This window comes from Hypanus sabinus, chromosome 18, assembly GCF_030144855.1.
Source record: "Hypanus sabinus isolate sHypSab1 chromosome 18, sHypSab1.hap1, whole genome shotgun sequence".
Lineage (NCBI taxonomy): Eukaryota > Metazoa > Chordata > Chondrichthyes > Myliobatiformes > Dasyatidae > Hypanus > Hypanus sabinus.
The window spans coordinates 21,646,512-21,663,693 of record NC_082723.1 but is presented as its reverse complement, the minus strand read 5'-3'; the positions used below and the strand labels follow the sequence as shown (position 1 = coordinate 21,663,693).

The 17,182-nt window shown below is 37.2% G+C and overlaps 1 protein-coding gene across 4 annotated transcripts in view; it reads left to right on the top strand.

Moving 5' to 3' along the window:
* The window catches only part of ttll11 (tubulin tyrosine ligase-like family, member 11), a 177,510-nt gene that overhangs the window by 54,949 nt on the left and 105,379 nt on the right, over nucleotides 1–17,182 (top strand). For 2 of the 4 annotated variants that reach the window (XM_059993846.1, XM_059993842.1), the window contains exons 4-7: nucleotides 1,272–1,847; nucleotides 6,344–6,439; nucleotides 7,202–7,276; nucleotides 11,860–11,978. In XM_059993846.1, coding sequence (XP_059849829.1) covers nucleotides 1,272–1,847; nucleotides 6,344–6,439; nucleotides 7,202–7,276; nucleotides 11,860–11,978 — 866 coding nt within the window. The remainder of the gene's footprint in view (nucleotides 1–1,271; nucleotides 1,848–6,343; nucleotides 6,440–7,201; nucleotides 7,277–11,859; nucleotides 11,979–17,182) is intronic. The other 2 variants (XM_059993845.1, XM_059993847.1) reach the window with 1 other exon arrangement.

Here is a 17,182-nt window from a genome sequence, read left to right as displayed (position 1 = left end):
GGACTGGCCTGCTGAGTTCTTCCAGTATTTTATGTGTGTTGCAAGAGTTTTGGATCAAACCTGGTACAAGATAGCTATTGCACCATTTCTCTTTCTTTTATGATAATATAACCATGTGGAGTCCAGTGGTAGAGTAAACTGAAGGAATAAACCCTCTGGATATGTCTTTTTCTTTCAAGGATTCAGACAACGCTTGCAGGCCTAACATGATACCCTCATGTTTCTTGCCATCCTGCCCATATTTTAATATTCTGGGGTTTCTCCCCCACGTTTCCTTTGACAAAATCATTAAGGGTTAGGGTTAGCCTCAGATGAATATTCATAACTTGAGTGTTTATGAACACCCACAGCCAATGTAACCTTTAGCATTGGTGCCAAGGGGATTGCAAATGAGCACGATCCTTTCATTGCCCTGTCTTCGGACACAATTTTTACTAAGGCCTATTTCGTCTGAGGGGCTGCTACTACCAGAACAGAATCTGAGGATCTACCTTCTCATTGGAGCATCTAGAAAATACTGACTGGAATTGTCAAAAGTAAGGGAAAAGTCACTGTGAAGACTAGTATTGGTCCTGGGGCATTAGCAGTAAGTGTTGTGTGTTTGAGGTAGATGAGATAGAAGGGTCTACCAGGAAGAAGATGGTTACAATTTGATTATACAGCAAAAACCCAGCTAAGAATAAACCCTTTTTAATATACAGTCTGTCTGTACAATACAATTTTACACATATTCTTTGGTGCTATGAAATTATATGATAAACATCCAAATGTGCATGACAAGAACACTCTGTGTTTAACAGTCTGAGTTTTGATATCCTTTTGCTTTGCACATTAAATTATTTCTGCATTTTAGAACCATAGATGATGAAAATGTTTACCAAAATTATGATTAGATCGAGCAAGAGTACTGAAGGAATTGGAACTAATTGTGATATCCAAAGCAGTGGTTTTTGTTTTCCTGACTTCAAAATAGAAGAAACTCTAATTTGTTAATAAGCTTTTTATTAGAAGATACTCTGATAGCAGAGAAATGGGAATAAGTGTAGGGATTCATGTCTCCTTCACTTTTAAGAATAGAGTCAAAGCTATCTATAGTTTTCTTTAAACTGAGGAAAATATTAGAAATAACTACAAGCATCATCACATAATGAAAACTGGAATTTTGCATCTTTAAAATTTGCACTGCTTACAACTTCAGTCATTGATAGATATTTGAAAATATGTAAGTAGTAAATGAACCTTACGTTAATTTTAACTATTTTGCCACATAGGTACGTTTGTCAAAAGAAAATGATTCTTCCTGGAAACCCACCTTCATTGTGAAGCCAGATGGAGGATCCCAAGGTGATGGAATCTACCTTATTAAGGATTCTAGTGATATCCGAATGTTGGGCAACCTCCATAGCAAGCCAGCTGTTGTGCAAGAATACATCAGCAAGCCATTTCTGATCGACAGATTGAAATTTGACATTCGATTGTATGTCTTACTCAAATCAATTGATCCTTTGGAGATCTACATAGCAAAAGATGGATTGTCAAGGTTCTGTACTGAGCCTTATCAGGAGCCTAACAGCAAAAATTTTCATCGTGTATTTATGCATTTAACAAACTACTCTCTGAATGTCCACAGTGGAAAATTTGTCCATTCTGACAATGTAAACACAGGAAGTAAAAGAACTTTCTCAAGTATTCTGGCTAAGCTCTCTCTCAGGGGCTATGATGTGAAGAAAATATGGTCAGATATTATTACATTAGTGATCAGGTCTATTATCGCACTGATTCCTGAATTAAAAGTTTACCATCAAATGTATATTCCTCCAGGAAAGCCTGGGCCTACTTGTTTTCAGGTTAGTATAATCTTTTTTCATATTCTAGTAATACTATATTTTAGCTCAAAAATTATTTTGTTTAAGTTAATGTGTTTATTTCTATGACTTAGTCTTTTTAAAGTTTTTTTTCCAATATAGCAAGTAATATTTACCTGTACAAGGTAATTCCATCTCCAACAAGAGAAGCTAAGCACATACTATTGTCATTCAATGGCATTACCATAACCAATTTTCACAGTAACAAATTCCTTGGGGATCTCCATTTTCTAGAAACTCAGCTGGACTAATCATATGTTTACAAATGCACATCCAAAGCAAAGAATCTTGCTGTAATCTTCAAGCATTCCCACCATCTACAAGGCACAAGTCATGAATAAGACCATAAGACATAGGAGCAGAATTAGACCATCTGGCCCATCGAGTCTACTCTGCCATTCAGTCATGGCTGATCCTTTCCTTTCCTCCTCCTCAACCCCAGTTCCCGGCCTTCTCCCTGTAACCTTTGATGCCATGTCCAATCAAGAACCTTCAATATCTGCCTTAAATACACCCAACGACCTGGCCTTCACAGCTGCATGTGGCAACAAATTCCACAAATTCACCACCCTAGGCTAAAGAAATTTCTCCTCCTCTGTTTAAAAAGGACACCCCTCCATCCTGAAGCTGTGCTGTCTCTCTTAGACTCATCTTTTCCACATCTGCTCTGCCTGGTCCTTTCAACATTCGAAAGGCTTCAATGAGATCCCCTCTCATCCTTCTGAATTCCAGCGAGTACAGACTCAGAGCCATCAAACGTTTCTCATATGATAACCCTTTCATTCCTAGAATCATCCTTGTGAACCTCCTCTGGACCCTCTCCAATGCCAGCACATCTCTTCTAAGATGAGGGGCCTAAAACTATTCAGTTTTAGGTGAATAAGGTGAGGCCTCACCAGTGCCTTATAAAGCCTCAGCATTATATCCTTGCTGTTGTATTCTAGACCTCTTGAAATGAATGCTAACATGGCATTTGCCTTCCTCACCACCGACTTGTCCTGCAAGTTAACCTTTAAAGTGTGCTACACAAGGACTCCCAAGTCCCTTTGCATCTTTCCATCATGTAATGGGCTATCTTTATATGCCAAGGCGTATCTCCAATGATTTTCAAGGAACTCAAAACCCATTCAGGATTTAGGAGTCCACTAGATTCGTACCCCTACTTCCTGATATTGTCAACATCTCTATAATTCAATTTGACTGCAGAAGAATCTTACCTGAAGGTCCAACTAGATGGAAGACTCTATGCTAAGCGGTGAAGTTTGTATTTGCTGGGCAGTGATGGAGCATGCATTGAGATGCATTTACTATTTTAAAACTCTCCTTTTCATTGAAATATTTCCCCTCACTGGAATAATTGATTGCACCCATTTCCTCCAAGTATTGACCTTCAGCCAGGCACAAAAAATTAAAATTTTTGTTCATAAACCAAATAAAATTGGATTTCCACCCAGCTCACCATTGCTACAACACGCTTTTGTTAGAAATATACCTAAGAGATTAGGGGTGCCTTTAATTACTGGCCAAAGGAAGTCTGTTGTATATCCAATTAATGCAGGAGGATATATTGATAGCCTTAGAAAACTGTGCTCTTTGAGTACTTGGCTGTGATACTACATCCTGATTCTGATCACTTTTCATGCAGAATCCAGATGACTGCAATAATTCAATTGATATTGTTGTCAAAGAGAATTTACTCAACAATAAAAGCTTGCTTTTGCTCAATTTGCATTTCACCAGGAACATTTGGCTCCTGACCTCATTATAACCTGTACTATACAATAAAGCTGCATTCCAAGAGGTGAGGTGTAATCTATTGCACTTGATATTAAGGCAGCATTTATCCAGGTATGGTATTAGGGCATCTTAGTTTGTAATGGGAAAAAATGGATAACAAAGGAGAAAGACTCGAGTGGCAGGAATCCTACCAAGCCAATGAATGGTCAATGTTAATGGAAACTCTTCTTGTCAGCGTCATAACATCTTTGCAGTTCTTCTGTATATTGCACAATCATTTTTAGTTGCTTCATCTGTCACCTTCCACAATAAGAGCAGAAGTAGGAGTGCTTTATGTTGATTGTGTAATATTCAAATTCACTCAGTTCCACAGAAAATGAACAACATCATGAGCCAAAGGTGGACAGCGTTCAGGCACAGGCTGATAAATGGCAAGTAATATTCATCCATGCGAGGCAATACCTCTCCAAGAGAGTGGCTACTGTCTTACCACTGTGGTTCAATGTCATTACCATTATCAAGTTTCCCACTAACAGCATTCTGGGGAATCTCCGTTGACCAGAAAATCAACTGGACTAGCCATGTATATACAAATGCACACCCATAGTAAAAATTCTTGCATTAACCAAATTACCAGCTGATCTCCCAAGCATTTCCACCATCTAGAAGGCGTAAGTCAAGAATGTGATGAACTGTCTTTTATATGTCCAGATGTGTTTCCAGTTATATTCAAGGAACTCAAAACCATTCAGTCTAAAGGAGCATCTCATCTACCACACGACATTCATTCACTCACTCCACCATGAATACATTAGTTACAATTAGAGCTATATGGTTTAATTAGGTTTGGTATTTGCTATTTATTAATGACATTATCAAATATAGCATTGTCATTTTTATTAAGTTTTTATATACTGTATATTGAAAGGGGAACTTTCCAATCCATCTCTAGAATTGAGATAATGGACTCACTTTCAAGGACTCATCATCTCATGTTCTCTATTTATAGTCCTGACGAAGGGTCTCAGCCCGAAACGTCGACAGTGCTTCTCCTTATAGATGCTGCCTGGCCTGCTGTGTTCCATCAGCATTTTGTGTGTGTTGTTTGAATTTCCAGCATCTGCAGATTTCCTTGTGTTTTCTCTATTTTTTGCTTATTTATTTGTTATTATTTTTTTTTCTACAGCTCTGTGTAAAAGTCTTAGGCACATGTACTATATATAGCAAGGGTGCCTAAGACTTGCGCAGCACTATAGTCATTTTATGTATTGCATGTATCTTATGTATTACTGTTGTCAGAAAAAAAATCATGACATGTGAATGTTAATAAACCTGATTCTGAAATGGGTCTCTATTGTGGACTAAGAGTGGGAAGGGGGCAGGGAGAGGGGAAATCATGGTTGGGAAAAGGGGAAAGGAGCAGAGAGGGAACATGAAGCACCAGAGAGGCTTCCTGCAATGATCAATAAACCAATTGTTTGGAATCAAATGAACTTGCCTGTTGTCTCAGGGCTGGGTGTATCTGCACTCCCGCCCTGGCACTTCTCTGTCACCTGTCCCATACCCCTCTGGCAGTGCTTTACCTTTGCCATTCCCAACACCCTTAGTTCCCACCAGATTTACAAACTTGCTCTCTGTTCCACATTGACAAGTACAGCACTGTCCAAAATGTCTCATGCACCCTAGCTATATATATATATGTGCCTAAGACTTTTGCACACTGGTTGTCCGCTCTTTTGCTGTGGTCTTTCATTGATTCTATTATGGTTATTGGATTTGTTGAATGTGCCCGCAAGAAAACAAATCTCAGAATTGTATGTGGTGACATACAAGACTATAAAATATAGGTATAGGAGTATATAAGATATAGGAGGACATTAGGCCATTTGGCCCATCGAGTCTGCTCCCCCATTTTATCATGGCTGATCTATTTCCCTCTGAGCCCCAATCTTCTGTCTTTTCCCTGTAACCATTCATGCCCTGACTAATCAAGAACCTATCAATCTCTACCTTAAGCATACCCAATGACTTGGCCTTCACAGCCACCTGTGGCAATGAATTCCACAGTTTCACCACTCTCTTGCTAAAGAAATTCCTCCTCATCTCTGTTCTAAATGAATGTCCCTCTATTTTGAAGCTCGTTCCTTTGATCTTAGACTTCCACACCATAGGAGACATCCTCTCCACATCCACTCTATCGTGGCCTTTCAACATTTGATAGGTTTCAATGTGATTCCCCCATCATTCTTCTGAACTCCAGTGAGTAAAAGCCCAAAGCTACCAAACATTCCTCATATGATAAGCCTTTCAATCCCAGAATTATTTTTGAGAACCTCCTTCAAACCCTCTCTAATGTCAGCACATTCTTTCTTAGATAAGGTGTCCAAAAATGCTCTCAGTACTCCAAGTGAGACCTCACCAGCACCTTATAAAGCCTTACATCCTTGCCTTTATTTTCTAGTCCTCTCAAAATATGTACTTAGATACTAAAGTTACTTTGAATTTTGAGATGTATACCAATTCCATCTATACTACAAACTGGCCTGATTCTTTCTTAACTTTTGAAAGTCTGTCTTTTGTTTCTTTGAACTGGCTCTTTTCTTTTTAAACTGGAATTTTATATCTTATTAGGGTTATTTCTTCATCTTAAGCTACAAGCTGAGATCCCCAGTGCAATGGTTAAGATGATTTATTGAAATGTAATAACTATTTCTTATTGAATTTAATTTCTGTTTACATAGATACTAGGATTTGATATTCTCCTCATGAAAAACATGAAGCCTGTTTTACTGGAAGTGAACGCTAATCCTAGCATGAGAATAGAACATGAACAGGAGGTAAGCAGCTTCAAGCCAATCAGTGCATGGTAAAATGTCGCATTGATACATTAGGCAGATACTATCTTAGTAGTTCTGTTATCCCATAAAATGAAAGCTTGGAGCAACTTTTAGAGAAGATCTAAGCTGGTTATGATCTAATGATAATGAGAAATACAATGAGATGTCTAGGAGTTCCCTCTGCTAGTTCAGTATGACCAGTTTTTCTTTGTTCTTGCAAAATCAGGAAATGTGGTAGTTTGAACTTACAAAGCTGAGTGACTCAAAGAAGATTTCTTCTTATATACTACTTTGCACACCAGAGTCGCATGGTGCTGCATTCTATAAGCTGCTTTTCAGCCATGCACTTACTGAATTTCATTTTTGATAAGATAGTTGGATAGAGTGGCCTCTTTCACATAAACCTGTTTTGTGAGCTATGTTGCCTATATTCCTATAAGCTCTGACTCTCTGTGTACCTACCTAAGTGCTTCTTAAACGAAGCTACTGTACCTGCCTCAACCACTTCCTCTGGCAAACAGTTCTATTTATTCATCAACCTCTATGTGGAAAAGTTGCCTTGCAGGATCCTTTTAAATCTTCCCCTTTCACCCTGAATCTATACCCTCTGGATTTAGACTTCCCTATCCAGTAGAAAAGACTGTTATCATCCCCTTATCTATGCCTCTCATAATTTAAAACATAACATAAAGTTGCCCCTCATTCTCTGATGTTCCAAGGAATAAAGATCTAGGTTGGCTAGCTTCTCACTGTAACTTACAGGTTCTTCTAGTCTGCTGGCGTTCACGTACATCTTTTCTGCGTCCTTTCCAGTTTAACCAGATCTTTCCTATAACGGTGAGTAGAACTGTACACAGTACTTAAAGTGCAGCCTCACTAACAACTTGTATTACTGCAACATAATGTCCCAACTGGTTAATCTGATTTACTTCCCATTAATAGATATGCTTCTTCAGAAGTAATTTACATTATGCGAATTATAATGTTCTTGCATATATCAAAATTACAATACCTGAGGTTTCAGAATTACAAGAGCCTGGTGATCCAGTGGAGTGTAATTTAAAAATATTATTTTTTCTAGATTGGTATAACCATTAAAGTTTTGGGAAAAAAATGTTGTTATTGCAATAGAATAACATATAATTCAAATTGCACTTCACAGATAAAATATAAAGTACTGGAAAAGTCACAACACTAATAAATCTGAGTATTAAGGTGGCTATGATTTTTTTAATTATTGCCAAGGAGTTTGTAATTTCATGAATGCTAATGACAATGCCAACAATGAATAGAGCTGACATGCACTCAAAATTACTCTCATTGCTTGTTTCTTTATTAATGCAAAATTTAAAATAAAACAGCTTGCCACCTCTGGCATTCCATTTTGATTCTGGTACTGAATGAACAGTGGTTCCTCTTTAGGCCAATGTGTCATACAGTTTATCTTCCTTGGTTTATTAATTTTTGATACACCCTTCAAGACCTAGATTATAATATAACTTGATGAGTAGACATTTCTTATTGGCAGCAGTGTAGGATGGCCATAATTTTGCTGAAAGTGTGAGTACAAAGCTGTGGGAGACATTTCATCCATTTGTAATTCAGAATCAGTTTTGTAATGTCTTATGTTGTTTTGACAGCAAAGGCAAAAAATTACTAAAAATTTTCAAATAAATAGTGCAATAGAAAGGAAATATATTGTAGAGTTCGTGGCTATTATCATTCTGGAATCTAATGGCAGAGGGAAGAAGCTGTTCGTGAATCATTGAATATGGTTTCAGACTCCTGTATCTCCTCCCAAATGGTAGTAATGAAAAGAAGACATTTCCTGGATGGTGGGTGTCCTTATTGATGTGTACCTCCTTCTTGAGGCACTGCCTCTTGAACATATCCTCAAACCTGGGAAGAGTTATGCCTATGATATTGTTGGTTGAGTGTACAACCTTCTGCAATCTCTTGTGGTCCTGTGAATTGGAGCCTTCATACTAGGCTGTGATGCAATCAGTCAGAATGCTCTCCATTGTAAAGAATATTAAGGGCTTAGATGACAGATTGGTCCAAATCTCCTCAAACTCTGAACGAAATAGTCACTAGTGTGCCACTTTTGTAATTGCATCACTCTGTTGGGGTCAGACAAGTCCACTGAGATGATGACACCCAGGAATCTAAAGCTACTGATCTTTTCCACTACTCAGGACTGATGTGTATGCTCCCGACTTTCCCTTCTCTAGTACTCTAGAGAACTCTAGTCAGGATAAGAATTACAGAGGAAATTCTAACATCTCTTTACTGAGTTACAGACACCTCCTCCTATAGTTATGGTCATATTCATCAATACTCGTATTTTGTCCCAGAGATTTGAGTTATTAAATGATCTTTCAGTTTGCTATTTCCTTCTGACAGCAAACATTGTGGATCCTTGTTCATTTTTTTTTAAATTTTGTATTTCATGGCTAGAAATAGAGTATGAATCCCTGGGTGGAAAGTAGAACATTTTCCTATTATGAGTATTGGATGATAAGCAATTACCAGATTATTGCATCTGAATGTAAATTAATGTTTTAAAATATTCTACTTTACACGGAATGAATTTAATGGCCTTGGAAATTGCTGTTTATGGATCAATGTGCGATTGTACCAGACTACCCTATATATTTAATAAATCTAGGTGTACATTTACCCAGGTCTCTGTAGAAAGCTGTCAGCAATGTTCTTTTCATGGGTGAGGAAACAGAGATTATCTAAATACTTTTGTCTGATCTGACCTGAATACAGCTGTGTGTCTGTGTTCAGGTCATCACTCCTGATCCAGTATTCTCAAAGCACTCTTGACTATCTATGCCCAGGAGTAGAAGCAGGATGTCCTCTGTTGTGCAGTAATATGCATGGCAGCTTTTTGGATTTCTGGCAATTTCGAAGCAAACAAACTGAACTTGATCCCAAAGGTCTTGGCTTGCACTGGGAAAAAAGAAGAGTTTAATTTATGACTGAAAACTAGCTTATTTAAAGCAGGAGGCACTATTAGTGATGCATTCACGAGTGGCACTAAAGAATATTAATGTCAACCTGGTCTAGATTGCTGACTTTGCATGTTCCATCTACACAGATAATTCCTTTTCAGATGTATTTTTCATACAATGAAGTTGGCTATTATCATTAGACACTGCTTTGTCTTTTAGCCTTTTATTCATTTGAGGGTAGAGTAAAGAAAGAAAATTTAATGTTTTGTAAGCATTATTCAGTTTTGCCTACAAATTAAATATTAACAGAAAAATGGTATAAATTATTTAAAGTTAGGCAAAAAAAGCAAGATTGTTTAAAATTTTTAGTATTGTGCAAAAGTCTTAGGCACCCTAGATTTTTTATATGGTTTCAGATGGTATGGTCTCTACAGAACCCCAATCTCAACATCATTGAGGCTGTCTGGGATTACCTGGAAAGACAAGCGAGCGAGACAGCCAAAGTCTATAGAAAAACTGTGCAAGTTCTCCAAGATATTTGGAACAACCTGCCAGCCGGTCTTCTTATAAAACTGCACAACAGTGACCTAAGAGAATTGATGCAGTTTGAAAGGCAAAGGTGGTCACATCAAGTATCAATTTGATTTTGTTTTTTACTGTTTACTATTCTTCATAGTATTTTTTGATATTTAGAAACTTTCTGTTTCATTATTTTTGAAAGCATCTTCACTTTACAGAATTTTTTTTACATATGCTTAAGGCTTTTGCACAATACTGTATTTTCAATTGATAGCTGAAGTTCAGTAAGAGGACTTTATTATCATTACTCCTTTATTTTTGTATTGTCTTTTAGTTTGCAGTAATGTTCATCATTCTTAAAATATGCCATATGATGATTCTAAAATTTATAAGTAAATTAAAGAAATATTTATTCCTCATTTAGTTCTCAAAAAAACCCTGCAATACTATGAACTTAAAATATTCAGTTTTAACACATGCCCTGTTGCCATGGAAATGATTGCAAAGATTGTGAAACTGCTGACAAGATTCCTGTCTACAAGTGCAGAAAATAGTAAGGATCATATAAAGTGTGGCATGTACTCTAATTATTAAGTAGAGATATTATTCAGATAGCTCATCACTTCCTATCACTGATCTTTTCTACCTGTTTTATTTGACTTTGGTTCATATTTAAAAAGAACAGAGGATTGCACAAACAAGGATACAGTACTTAGCGATGCTATTGCAATGTTTCTGTCCATAGTTAGGTTAAACAGATTAATGTAGTAGAGTGTTACAGTGTGTGTATATTCAAGCCATTGAGTGGTGGAGTATTATCAATTGTGCATTTCTAGTTCTGTTGATTGAGATTTCATAGAATCATAGAATAGTTACAACATGGAAAGTGGCCATTTGCCCCTTTATGTCATTACTTATTCTATATCAGAGCAGCTCCCCAATTCCACACACCAGATCTTTCTCCATGACCATGCAAATTTTTCTCAACCATGTATTTATACAACTTTTTCTTGTAGGCCACGATGCCTCCACTAGTTACCAATTACTTGCTGTGTTAAAAATTCTTCCTCATGTTGTTCTTAATTCTCTTCCCCTTTGTCTTATATCTTCCATACCTAGTCCTTGCCCCTCTATTAAGTGGAAGTAATTTGATATGAGTTAATCAAAAATATCTGCAGTAGGTTGGTTAAAAATGTATTTAGCTAAAATAGAGCCTGGAATGAACTCTTATTAGTCCAGTGTCTATAGTCTACATTCTTAATCTCAATGACATATCTGAAGCAGCAAATTTAACATCTGTCCAAGTTTCCATAAAAGGATTTAGTACATGATAGTTTGATTCTCAAACCATCATCAATAAGCAATATCAGAATAATTAAATTATCAAACAAGTTGACATCTGAATGTGCTTTGGACAACATCAATAGGATGTTTTAAGTATGAATCAGAATATTTTGTGAAATATATAAAATTCTGAGCTGAGCAGGAGGGATTTACTTTGGTTTAATCTTGCCTGTTGATAGGGTAGGACAAAGCAGCAAGAACATGTAATGGGGAATGATGTTCCACCCCTCCATTACACCATAAAAATAGAATGAATTTAGTATTGCAATTCATAAAGTGATGATTCTATAACTGCAAAATTGGATCTTTCAAAAGCTGATTTGGTATCCTTTGTACTTATGCTGGTTATCCTTTAAATGTATATCCTATACATTATTTAATACATACTTCACCATGTAGAGATCAAAATATATTCATGAAACTGTTAATTTTGAAATTTTGCTTTACAGAATACACAGGAGCCGTTGCTAACTGATAAACATTTTTCTCAGATATGATGTGAGAAAAGCAGCACAAAACATTTAAAAGATTTGCAATGTCATGTGAAATTTACAAAACCTATGCGGTGTGCAAATTGAAGTGTTGTTTATTTCACAGATTTCTCCAGGAGTGTTTGAATATGTTCCCAGTCCTGTGGATGAAGAAATTAAAGTGGCCGTCATTAGAGATACACTTCGTTTGGTAGATCCAACATTTAAAAAATACAACTACTATCAGTAAGTGCATTGTTTTATCTTGAATTTCCATTTTTCTCATCAGCTGCTTCATATATATAACCTTGACTGTACTGTAAGCTTAAAAAAATGCTAGGCATAAAGGGTTCAAAATCTGTATCAGTACCAGTGTCATTTTCCATTCCTGACTTGTGCATCGTGGTATCTTCATCTACCTCTTCTCAACTCCATGTGTCTAGCGGCATCAGTACTGGAAGACTATCGTTATGCGGCAAAGGTCTCATGGCTGAGGGGAGAGTGGGGTATTCAATGGATTTATTGTTTTTAGCAGAGAAACCAGACATATTGAAGTCAGAAGTAGCAATCTGTCACATGAACCTTCTGCTCTTGCCATATCATTGGGACAGCAAATGGCACTGACTTCCGAGTATCTCTGAGCCAAGCTCTAAAATTGACAGCGCATGTTGCACAACAAATATGAGGAGCTCAGGCTTTTGCTAGCACAAATACTCTTGAAAATACAATTACTTTATTACAACGAGTACATGCAATATGTTATGTGCATCAATGTGATTGCAAACCAATATACATGAAAACAATGCATAGAAAGGTGTGTGCATGATGTGTATATATCCTTTCTAAAACCTGTCCTGCCATGCAGCATCAACCCTGTCTAAGCATGCCCAGGCATGCCTAGAAAAGATGGAAAACTTCTCAGCTTATATTGTGGGCAACATTTTAATTGACTTGAATTATGAATTGAAATAATAGACTATTTCCAAAAAAATAGTGCATGATAGGGAAATTTCCTGGTGATTTTCATGATCAGCAGCCCAAAATCCATGATACACTCAAAAGTATTGAGGAAGCAATGATACTTGTTCCCCTTGTAGAAACATGATGTTTGCATAGATATTGAAAGAATGTACATATACTGTACATGTAAGCTATCAGGATAACAGAGTTTGGACATTGCCTTTTCCTTGGTTTTGATGAATACTGATGCTCTATGTAGTGAATTTTCAATGTTGTCTGTGTCTTTTGGTCAACTATTGAATTTGACACAGAGTGGGAATAAAGTAGAACAAAACTTACCTCAAATCAGGCCTGTAGACATTTAAATGCTCTATTTTACGGAGACCAAGTGCAAATTTTCAACCTACAAAAAAAAAGTGAGTGCTAAGATGCATTGTAAAGCAGACGCATCAGTCAAGCGATAAGGCTGTGAAGGCAGTCCCTGAGGTGATTATTATGGCTGTGATTCATAACATGCTTACCATTTTACCATTAGTGATCAGTTTAATGTCACAAGAGACTATTTAAAAGTTACTAAATGCATTAATCAAAGTGTTGTAAATCTCATTTCATCATTTTCTTTACAAATATGGCCACCATGATTGACAAAAGCAAATCCATGAGTACTATTTTAAATTGAGATAGAAAAAGCTATAAAAAAAATACACTGGCTTTAGGACTTTTCACTCATTTAATTTCAGACGCAATCCATCCAATTTGTACAGATCCCATCTTCGTCAGTAATGTTTACCCCGTATTTTGGAAATTTAATCCCATCCCTATTGCACATTCCTTCCTTTTGCCATTCATTCATCTGTTCCATTTTCCTTTCTTTATATCCTGGATTCATGTCAATGGCTGCCTGATTATTCCCCCCACTAGAAAGTCTCACACCACTATTGTCCTTGGATTCTTGCCAAGGTGCCATAATCATGGCTTTAACTTGATTTCTCAGAGATGCATGATGTAATGTCAAACATGGAGATACAACTTTAGAGTGAGAAACACTTTGTTTCCTTGACCACCTACCTACCTTCTTTTCACTGAATGACTTTCCCTAAGCTACAGCTTAACCACCTTTGGAAGTATGCCATCAACATAACTTTCAGCCTTGTAGTGCCTCTAGCTGCCCAACCCAGACGCACTCCTTGAGAATGTCATCACTGAGATTTTAAGAAGTGTCTTGGAATTCCCATGCGCTAGAAGCCCTACAACGCACTGGACTGTGCTCTGCTGCCACTTTTTGTATTTATATAGGATCATGCTCTTGAATCAGAATGGATAACTTCGTTCATCTCAATGCTGAACTACTCCACAACCCATAGAGTCTACAACTCATGTTCTCAGTATTATTTATTTACTTTTCTTATTATTTGCATGACTTGTCCTATTTTATTTGGATATTTGTCAGTCTTTGTTATATGCTGTTTTTCATAAATTCTATTGTATTTCTTTATTTTCCTGTAAATATCTACAAGAAAATGAATCTCAGGTAATATATGGTGGCATATGTGTAATTTGATAATGCATTTACTTTGAATTTAAAATGTAATCTGGTCTCTGTGCTAACTCTTTATTTAAACTGTTAAAATAATGAAAACATTCTCCAACCACCCTGCCTGTCTGTATCACACCACCTAACCACAAGGCAGCGTTGTGAAAATGACTTTGCTCCTCCTCATCAAATCTTGCACACTCCCCAACTCTCAGAGACTGCTGGATGGTAGGATTTGCATGAGAAAGTCATATTTTGGTTTGTCTGCCTCCCTTTTTACACATTCAAGCACTCTAGTCCACTCAGCAGAAGTTAATTGATCTTGGTTGATTCGGTCACAATTACATTATTATATAATACTTTATTACAGTAACTTACAAACTATTATTATCCATAATTTAAAAACAATTTTTCATTGCAAATGCATAATAGGTTATGCTTAATTCTTTGTGTCAGGAAATCTACACTTAAGTTTCTTACAAATTATAAGAGGAGATTATTTTAATCAGAAATCTTGCACACACAAATTGTAAATACCTCATTTTTGACTATCTAGTGCAATATTTGTGGAATTCTGCATTGAAAGAGTTCGATTATTTTTAGATAAGAACTTAAATTAAGATCCTGTGTATTGGAACAGGTGTATGTAAAATATCTTGTAACACCATACCAAGAAGCAAGTAAGAATTATTCTAGTACACTAACTTATTTTTCCTTCATTTATAATTATTTATCTTGTTGCTCTTTGTGGAATATTCTGTGCACATGTGGTAATCTCTAATTATACTTCAGCGGTGTTTTCTTAACTGAAACATTCTGGATGTTTTGATTGTAAAAGGCAAAATATATCTTTTCACCAGAGTTAATTTTGGCCAGGAATTAGAAAGATATATTAATTCTTAGGTCCTGTATATCTGAACTATAAACAGTAATTTCTGGAAGTACTCTGCAGTTCAGATAGCTTCTGTGGGAAGAGAGAGAATTAAATTTCAAGTTGAAGACCTTTCAATAGAATTGAAAAAGCAAGACAGCAAATTACTTTAAGATTGTAGAGAGAGTTGGGGAAAGATAGGTGGTGTGGAGGGAACATCTCTGGCAGGTTACCATGGCAACATGAAGTTTATGAAGTTATCAGATAATTAATGAGAGCAGTATAGAGGGATAAAACAAACAAATGGACAGAATAAAAACTACAGGTCAAAGCTGTTGCAGAGAACTTAAGGCACAAGAATTTTGGAAATGCCCCACAGATCAAACAGTGTCTCTGAAGCTGACTCCATATTACAAATGCACAGTCTTACAGCAGAACTGGCCAGTTTCGTATAGAGAAAGCAAGTAAACAGAAATTGTTGAATTCATTTTCTGAAATTGGTGGGCTTTAACATGCCAAGATGGAAGATGATGCTCTGTTTCTCAAGGGTTACGTTGTTTCTTTTGGGCTACAGTACTAAACTGGAAATTATTGAGCGATAGTGTCACTTGAATATTTTTTCATACCCTTGCTTTTATTCCCAAGACTTTAGCTCTTGGAAGCAGGAAAGAGATGGACAAAAATAACTAAATTCAGTGGTTTGGGGAGGCCAAATATGCACTAGTCTACATTGGCTGTGTTTGGGGAGGCCAAATATGTGCCAGTCTACATTGGTCTGAAACATTGACTATACACTTTTCTGTAGATGCTGCCTAGCCTGCTGAGCTCCTCTAATATTTTGTGTGTGTTACTTAGACTTCCAGCATCTGCAGATTTTCTCTTATAAGTGCTTCAAGAGGTTGGTTTTGGAGTGAAACAACTTCTGCCTTAGAAATGACCTGGGTCCTCTTCAATTTACCTTCCGCCACCTCAGGTTACTGCAGATACGCGTTCGCTGCCTGTTCTGGACCATCTGGAAAACAGGAACATGTATGTCAGGCTGCTATTCATTGGCCACAGCACAGCATTCAACACAGCCACCCCCTCCAGATTTATCATTTGGCCTCTGTACCTTTCTCTGTAACTGGGACTTCCTCAGAGGTAGATCTCAGTCAATGAGGATGAATAACAATATGCCCTTTTATCACTAACCAACAACACCAGTGCACCTCAAGGCTGCATGCTTAGCTCTCTGCTGAATTCCTTATGACATGTCACTGTGTGGTTAAGCACACCTCCAATCCTATATACAAATTCACTGACAGCAGCAGTTGATGGACAAATCACAGGTAGAAAAAAATTGGTAAGGAGGAATGACATAGGACATCCAGTTGAATGGTGCCACATATGTGCCAGTCTACATTGGCAGTGGTTTGCTGTGGCCAAATATGCACTAGCCTACATTGGCAGTAGTTTGGGCAGGCCAAATATGCAGCAGTCTACACTGGCAGTGGTTTGGGGAGGCTAAATATGTGCCAGTCTACATTGGCAGTAGTTTGGGGAGGCCAAATATGTGCCAGTCTACATTGGCTATGTTTGGGGAGGCCAAATATGTACCAGTCTACATTGGCAGTAGTTTGAAGAGGCCAAATATGTGCCAGTCTACATTGGCAGTAGTTTGGGGAGGCCATCTATGTACCGGTGTACATTGGTAGTGGTTTGGGGAGTCCAGGTATGCACCAGTCTATATTGGCAGTGGTTTGGCTGGGGAAAAAGGTCAGCAGCTTTAATATTCTGATTATTAACATATCAGATGACCTGTCCTTGCTGGAGCACATAAGGAAAGTGTGCCAGTGTCTTTACCTTCTTAGGAGGCTTGTGAAGTTTGGGATGTTATCGAAATTGCTAACAAGGTTGTACAGATGTACTGATCAAAGTATCCTGACTGGATGCATCACAATTTAAATGTGTAGAAATGTAAGAAGCTTCAGGGAGTAGTGTATGCCGCTCAATGAATCGTCAGAACATCCCACCCCATCATTGAAGATAATCTACATGAGGTGCTGCCTGAAGAATCATCCATCATCAAAACCTGACACCCCCACC